This window comes from Oncorhynchus clarkii, chromosome 21 (genome assembly GCF_045791955.1).
Source record: "Oncorhynchus clarkii lewisi isolate Uvic-CL-2024 chromosome 21, UVic_Ocla_1.0, whole genome shotgun sequence".
NCBI classification, from domain to species: Eukaryota; Metazoa; Chordata; class Actinopteri; order Salmoniformes; family Salmonidae; genus Oncorhynchus; species Oncorhynchus clarkii.
The window spans coordinates 41,035,709-41,044,222 of NC_092167.1; the positions used below are offsets into that span (position 1 = coordinate 41,035,709).

Genomic DNA, 8,514 nt, shown 5'->3' on the forward strand with positions numbered 1-8,514 from the left:
ACTGAGTATACCCCCCCCCCCCCCCCCCCCCCCCCCCCCCAGAACAGCCTCAGTTTGTTGAAGCATGGGTAGACACTATAAGGTGTCGAAAGCGTCGTGGAGGTGCATTTGATTAACAGCACTGCTCTGGAGTTCAGAGCTAAAGACTAATTCCATTATAGTGACTGTTTCCCCTTAGTGGGAGAATTCTCCCCATAGATAATGTCCTACACCACACCTACAGGAATTGTATGTGTCCCAACAGACTGAAAGGGTTTTTTCCCAAAATGCCCATAAAATAGGCCCAACCACAATGGTTGAGCTTAACAGCACAATTAAGATTGCAGTTATTACTATTATTACTGCCTCCAGAGAGCTGTCTCAGGTCATCTGACACACACCTTTTCAACCCTATCGTCTACATTGAAGCTGATCTCGCTTCAGTGCTTATTCAATGCCCCAGTATGGTCTAATTTCCATCACTGAAAGTGAGGTTTTTGTCAGTCTGTAATACAAGACTAAGAAGAAAATGTTTGCACACTTAGTCAATTGTTTGGGGCGTGTGGTAGATTTTGATGCTTCAGTCTTCCGAGACCTGTTTTAATTAATTGTTACATAACATATTTATTATCATCTCTGTGTTCCACTCATCTAATCTGCTCTCTCTCTCTCAGGCCTGGACCTCCCCATGTGCCAGGACAGTCTGGAGTCAGAAGACAATCCCTTGGCGGTCCCCTTCTCCCTTTTCCCTGACCCTCGCCTCTGGAGCCCCAAAACACGTCGCCTGGAGGTCAACGTCATCCCCCGCCCGCGCCCCTCCCCCATCCGACCCCGCATCGACCCCTGGAGCTTTGTCTCTGCTGGGGGCGGTGGCGGAGTGCTCGGTGGTGCCCGCAGCCCTCGGCGGTCAGATAGCCACCCATTGGGGTACCAGCCCTCGCCCACCAACCCCTTCACGAACTGTGACCCCTTCCCCTCCCCGGACTGCGACCCATTCTCCCTGAGAGCCGACCCATTGTCAGGCATTACGCCCGACACGCCCTCGCCCTTTGACCCCTTCTCGCCACCGTTCCCCATCTCCCGCTCGGCGCCCTGCTCCACCAACGGGTCCCCAACCCTGCCCACGTTCCGGGTGGCGCCTCTGAACCCGGCCGACTCGCCGCTTATTGACCTGGGCTGGGCTGCGGTGTGTGGGGTCGGGGTCAAGCCCCTGGAGGTCACCAAAGAGAAGACGCGACCCGGGAGGACTCTGGGACTCAAGCCCTTCAAGTCCCCCACGCAACCCAGAGACGATCGCTTCTAAACTAAACCTCCAACCCTGGCCTTGCCTTTCTCATAGCACAGAGTTTATAGAAGCATTTTTTTAAAGGAATGCGGCCCCCAGCCCCCTAAATGGACAGGTACAGGTTGTGTATATCCTGTGTTAGGAATGAGGAGGATTTGGAGTCCTATTCAAAACAAAAATGCACATGACACTCATGCATGCTCCCCTTTAGGGGAATTGTGGGAAATGGGGTGCCCAAACAGTGGAGTGGTTTCGTGTTGCCTTAGAAACCAACAAGGAAGCTAAGCCTGCCTGCCATCTAGCTCCGTGACAATGGATTGTGGGAGTAGATTTCTGTGCACAACAAACCAACGTCTGATGCCCATTTCATTCCAGAAGATTTCTCTCTCACATCTATTTTGGAGAGTCCGATCGGTGGGCTTCTCCAGACTCAATCAGACGTCCCTCTATCGCTTCCACTCGTGTCTCTTACTACTTTTTTGAAGTGTGTGGATAATACGAAGCTGGAAACAGCAGCTTGCTTTATCTGTGGCTCTGAAAGCATTCAGGGCCTTGGACATTTAGAGTGCAATTTGCTTTATAAAGAATTTTAAAAGGTTTCTGGTCTTGAGTGGTGAACCTACTTCAGAACCTATGTTCTATTATTTGGCTTAAAGGTGCAAGGACTAGGAGCTAAGTGAAGCTAGGTGCAAGATATGACGACGATTCTGGTCTTACCCTCGACAAACAAACAAACAAATTCTCAAGCGTGTTTGTCTCTCTCTGCAATAAATACCGTGTGATGGGTCTATGTGAGAGAGTACTCCAAGTATGGCTACAGAGGTGCCATATCATCCAATCGATAATTCCTTAGAGATCCTCTGGATATTAAAGCCAAACAAACCCAGGACCCAGGCATTCCAACAGGAAAAAGGTCAGCAGGCGACAAAGCCTGGGGAGACTAGAGGCGCCTCAAAGCACATTCCGTTCATGTGGCAAAGAATGTGACTGCTTCAGCCCACAGCATTATACATGTTTGCCCTTACAGTGTGGTAGGGTGCATAACTATAGCCCCTCCCCCATTCGTCCAGTATTATCTACCAGGATTGGTTCTGTCCAGTCCAACATGGGAATACTGTTAAATCTTGATTGGATGAAATCTTGGAAGTAGCAACTTAAAGAGGATCACTGAATATTACACTCATTTCTTAGTGACTAATTGGCATGATAGAAGGGAAGCTACAGTATAATAGCCTGCAAACAAATTGATATCCTCTCACAAGAAAACGTGCCATTAGAATCCAATGGCTGTTTCGTTCTAGGGGAAGAGAGTTTACCCAAGTGGCAAGCTTTGTAATTAGTCTTAATGACTGTGCTGACGAACTGAGTGATAATATTAATTAGGATTGTGATAAGGACAGGGTTAATTTATTAACAGGGAGATATTTGCCTAATTGATACATTTCCCCCAACATAAAGTTTAGACTAAATGAGTCGGGTTCTTTAAAGGGATTTAAGCAGTGCTGTTCGATATCGCATCCACGGCAGGAGTCCCCTTTAATGCGATTCCAGATGATACAGAAGCCTGCCCCCTTTAGAGCAATGCCTCATTATAAGGGCTTGGAGTTTTTCCTGACCAATGGACATGACCAGGGGCCCAGAGTTCTTCGTTCCTGGTCAGGTCGCGGGACCAGGGGCCCAGAGTTCTTCGTTCCTGGTCAGGTCGCGGGACCAGGGGCCCAGAGTTCTTCGTTCCTGGTCAGGTCGCGGGACCAGGGGCACAGAGTACTTCGTTCCTGGTCAGGTCGCGGGACCAGGGGCACAGAGTTCTTCGTTCCTGGTCAGGTCAGATGGTCAGCAGAGACTCCTAGCCTTACCCACCACTTATATCCCCCTTCTTCTCAGGTCAGGCAAACTGCTCCTCTCTCTTTTCGCTTCACGCCATTGACTACTGACTGGACTGCATCTCAACCTATAAGGTGCCTCCCCTCTCTACCTCTCCCCCTATGTGATGTGCACATAACTACTTAGAGACATATCATCTTTGATCTTTGTCATCGTTCTTATTGAGATTTGTTTGAGAGGCAGGTGTGGCCTGAGACTACAGTATATGTCAACCCCAAATCGGTCTGTCATCATTTCATATCCGATAAAGAACAGAAAGTGAGCATTCATTCCAGGCGAAGATACGTGTACTATGGAATTTCAATTGTGATTATTGGAAATAAACAGCTAGCGGCGTCAATGTCTGAGTCGATAAGGGCAGTCCAGTGCAACTCTGAGTAGGAGTGGTCTAGTCATCACCAAAGGACAAGGAAATGGCCAAGGATGTTTAGGATTATAAAAGTCAATTGCAAAAAGTAATTTTATTCCCATTCATAGTATTACAAATTGGTATTTCAAAAGGGTCATTTCTAGGTTTAGTTTGTAGATTTGTAAACCATCCATGCAGTGCCCTGTGACACTGAATGCTCAAATACACCCTTATTGTACTGACTTGTGTTCCAACCCAACACCCCACGGTGTGTGTGAATGCCTGCCAAAAAACGAGTGTACATATATGGAATAGGGTGCCTTTGAATATAGAGCAGCTCCTCTGCTCTGCGCCCCTGGCTTTTCCCTCTCCCATCACAGAGTCATCTAAAGCTGTGGCAGGTGTGTTATTGCCTACTATACTAGTCCATACAAGACCCCTGCACTTTAGCCTCAACATACAAGTCAACAGACAACCCTTGTAATACCCATAGGGATGAAACGGAAGAGCATCGGTATTGCTGCCTGTCCGTCTGTCTCGTCATGTGTCAGTCTGTCTCGGTCCAAGCCCTCATGTCCGTCTCAGTTCTTCAAGGTCTTATCTGTGATATCCTTTAGACCACACACTGCCAGTCGGATGTGTCCAACCCTTTAGAAGCTGTAGTGTAGTGCACAGATAACCCCAAAGAGAGTTTACTCATCTTATGCTGTTGTATGTTTGCTTTACTAAGGGCACAGTCACTATCCACCTATGTGATGATCTTGTGTAGATGATCAGTTTACCTACGTTTGATTGTTTTAGGTCAAGAGTCAGAGTGATCAGTTTGAGGAGTCTGTTTTGATCTTGGCAAGCCATCAGACAAGCAGAGACAGTGGAATCTCCCCTTCATGTTGGGTGTCATACTACACTGGCAGTGAGATTGAACATTTACAATTTTCTTGAAATAACTAGCTGTATTTGTATTTATTATGGATCCCCATTAGCTGCTGCCTTAGATGGACTCTTCCCAGGGTCCAGCCAAATTAAGGCAGTTAAAACGATACAATACATTCACAACACATTAAGTGTGTGCCCTCAGGCACCTTCTCCACTGCCACTTATCTACAGTACAAAATCCATGTGTGTGTGTGCCTGTGTTTGTGTCTCTTCACAGTCCCTGCTGTTCCATACGGTGCAAAGGTCATTAGACGATAAACTTTGGGATGACCTTTCGGTTGTACACAATTCAAATTCACTCAGGATGTCTGAATAGAATCAAAAGTCTACCTTATCTCCCTGGCCTTAACCCAATTGAATGAAAAAAACCCTCCGCCCTTGTTTCTCTCTTTTGATTATCTCCATGGTCTTCTAACCTGGTCATGGTGATGACAGGTTTTTGGACAGGAAACTAGATTCCTTGAGCGCTCCTAGACCGCTGTCGGGTCGCGCCGCTGGTCCCTTGATTGATGCGGATGACAGGCGGCGCTCCAATAAGAATCTCCTGATGAGTTGTTTGTGACGCGCCGCCCTTTCAGGCATTGCCTCATCCGTCATGGCGAATCGGCGCCCCCCCATCCGTGCTGACAGGCCTGAATGAAACAGAACTTTGCAGAGGAGGAGAGGAAAGTAAGCCAATAGACCATGTTAGGTCTCTAGGACAAATACTGTCTTCATTCATGCATACTTTGTCCATTTGTGTCAAGCCTTGAGGTGTATCAGTTAGTAACATAACCAAATTATTGAAGCTCTTTTATTTTCACTTAACAAATCGCAACGGGTCTATTACGGTAATTGCTTCCTGCCTCAGCCAAGGCATGTTCGCCCTCTCCTTCATCGTTAGTGGAGATTTAGGGCCGGACGCGGCTCATTTACCCAGCATCCTCGCTACTTACCTGGACTGAATGAATTAGACGTTCATTCAAATAAACCCGATTTATGGACTCCATTTCCACCCTCTCGTACCCAGCTATTATTACCAGAGGGGGATTATGTCTCTTTGTGAACACCTGTCATGTACTTTTGTTCTGCATGATGTTGTCAAACAAAATGATTAAAGATTACCTTTACCAACCGTGGGGGAAAATAGTCTCTAGGGAGCCAACAATGTGTGAGGCTAAGCCAATACCAGGCGTCGTCTAGTTCTGAAGCCAGCTCTTAAGCCTATTTCTCATCCGTTTTCATCTGAATGCTCTTCAAGGTCACAATCGGTTGTCCTCTCGTTCAAATGATAACAGTTAAGATGCCTAAGTCAAATAAATGAGGCAGATTTGTTTCCAAGACAACCACACTAGACAACCACACTTGGGCTCCCGAGTGGCTCAGCGGTCTAAGGCACTGCATCTCAGTGCAAGAGGCGTCACTACAGTCCCTGGATCGAATCCAGGCTGCATCACATCCGGCCCATAAGGCAGGGCACACATTGGCCCAACGTCATCCGGGTTTGGCCAGGGTAGGCTGTCATTGTAAATAAGAATTTGTTCTTAACTGGCTTGCCTAGTTAAATAAAGGTTGAAAATATATATATATACACACACACAGGGATGATTCAAAATATAGTACACTTTAGAGGGAGCGATTGGCTGTAGACTAAACAATTACACGCGCATGTGCTTTTGACACATCTTTGTTAATTGCTCATACAGGTAACGGCTTTCTTTCTTACACTCAGTCAATAGTCAAACAGGACAATAATAAGAGCAGTTTGGCTACGGAGGAGACGCATCTAGACCTTGGAACTAAATAACCACAGATTGGCCCATGCGTCGTTCTCCCACACTTTATGAACTGAACTGAATTCTGGGTAGCTGCTTTATTTTTTTTTTTATTTAACTAGGCAAGTCCTTACACAAAAGCATATGGAACACATCAATTGAATAAACCAAATTAGAATATCTCTGATGGAGCTGTCAGAGAGGTTTACCCTGTCAACCTGAATTAGACTGATTCCGATAAACGAAGTATCTGATTTCTCTCTCTTGTCCTTTCGGTTTATTTGAGTAAACAGTTCAGATGCAAGATACGTGGGGGGTATTTGTTGGTATAGGTCATCTCACTAAAGTCCTGCTTAAATGGACTAATTTAATCAAAATCGTCAAACATTAAGAAACCTATAAAAGATGGTTTGGATGGTGCAATTCCCTGGGATATGTTCGGACTCACACTCAGATAATCACACTACTGTACACAGTGCATTTGGAAAGTATTCTGACATTTTGTTACGTTACAACATTATTTTAAAATGGATTAAATTGCCCCCCCCCCCCCCCCGGAATCTAAACACAACATCCCATAATGACAAAACAAAAACAGTTTTTTTATGGGGTATTGTGTGTAGATTGAGGGGGAAAAATGTATTTAATCCATTTTAGAATAAGGCTGTAACGTAACAAAATTAGAAACAAGGGAAGGGGTCTGAATACTTTCCAAATACACTGTAGTATTCCTTACTATGACCAGCTCCCATCAGCTTGCTATGGAGTTTTATATAGGGTGACAAGTGATAGGATATCCTATTTTTATAATGGCCCTTTTTCTATTTTAAACACTGGACTTAAAACATTTTGAAGAGGGCCAGAGACTGTCTACGTTACGATGCTTGATTGCTTCATATTTTTGGACGACAGTTTTTAATTGTATTTCACATTAGGTTTTCACTGGAGTATTTAAGATGGAACAGTATGGGTGCTTCAGTGGGGGAAAACTCTGACGTTCCTGCTTCCAAATTGAACCAAATGGTTCTGTAAAATCTCTCTAGCCATAAATATTTTTCGAGCGATATCCTTCTGACTTGTACATTAAACAAGATCCCAACCGGAGATCCATTCGAGGCACCCATACTGATAGACTGCTATCAACCTAGTAGAGATGAGGTCTTCAGTTTGACTGAAATATGTCTTGACAACAGTGGACATTTTGTGACCTCCTCCCTGTCTTTGTAGAATATATATTTGCTTTCTTCAAAACATAGGCTATGTGATGAGTATTATGTTGCATTTCCTCAAAGCAGTACATTTTCCCAGATTTGGGGCTCTATTCAGTCTGTATCGCTGAAGCGTTACAGATTTTGCGAATAGAAATTTAAAGGTAATTTCTGAGTGAGCCGACATATGCAGCATTTACCGAGAATGCTGTCTCCGCCAACGTGGGAACATTGCCTTTAAATTCCAGCTTGGCAATAGGAATTGAATAGAGCCCTTGGTTTCTGCTCGTATGAGTTTGTCGTTGGGCTTTGAGAGGATGTCGTCATTTGTTGAGTTGTTTGTGAAATCCGCACTGGGCTGGGCCTAATCAAAAACTATTTTATTGTTGTGCATCAGAGGCGTGTTTGTGTGTATGTGTGAGAATGTATGTACTTGTTTTTTGTTCTTGATTATTTTAATGGGGTTTAACCTGTGGAAAAACATAAAGGAAACACTCAAAAAGAAAACGAGACCAAATAAAATGTAACACAACCCTGAGATGTGTGGTTTTGTTATTTACCTTTGGGGTTTTTCAAATGAAAAGCTAGCAATAATTAATCCATATATTAATCCAAGTCCATTCATTTTTATACAGTGCCTTACGAAAGTATTCGGCCCCCTTGAACTTTGCGACCTTTTGCCACATTTCAGGCTTCAAACATAAAGATATAAAACTGTATTTTTTTGTGAAGAATCAACAACAAGTGGGACACAATCATGAAGTGGAACGACATTTATTGGATATTTCAAACTTTTTTAACAAATCAAAAACTGAAAAATTGGGCGTGCAAAATTATTCAGCCCCCTTAAGTTAATACTTTGTAGCGCCACCTTTTGCTGCGATTACAGCTGTAAGTCGCTTGGGGTATGTCTCTATCAGTTTTGCACATCGAGAGACTGACATTTTTTCCCATTCCTCCTTGCAAAACAGCTCGAGCTCAGTGAGGTTGGATGGAGAGCATTTGTGAACAGCAGTTTTCAGTTCATTCCACAGATTCTCGATTGGATTCAGGTCTGGACTTTGACTTGGCCATTCTAACACCTGGATATGTTTATTTTTGAACCATTCCATTGTAGAT

General features: G+C 44.6%; 1 protein-coding gene across 1 annotated transcript in view; it reads left to right on the plus strand.

Annotated features, from left to right (window-relative positions):
- The window catches only part of LOC139379057 (mitogen-activated protein kinase kinase kinase 11-like), a 46,556-nt gene extending 38,623 nt beyond the window's left edge, over positions 1-7,933 (plus strand). Inside the window, exon 10 of the mRNA XM_071121801.1 lies at positions 654-7,933. Coding sequence (XP_070977902.1) covers positions 654-1,282 — 629 coding nt within the window. The 3' untranslated portion in view covers positions 1,283-7,933. The remainder of the gene's footprint in view (positions 1-653) is intronic.
- Positions 7,934-8,514: the final 581 nt, after the last annotated feature.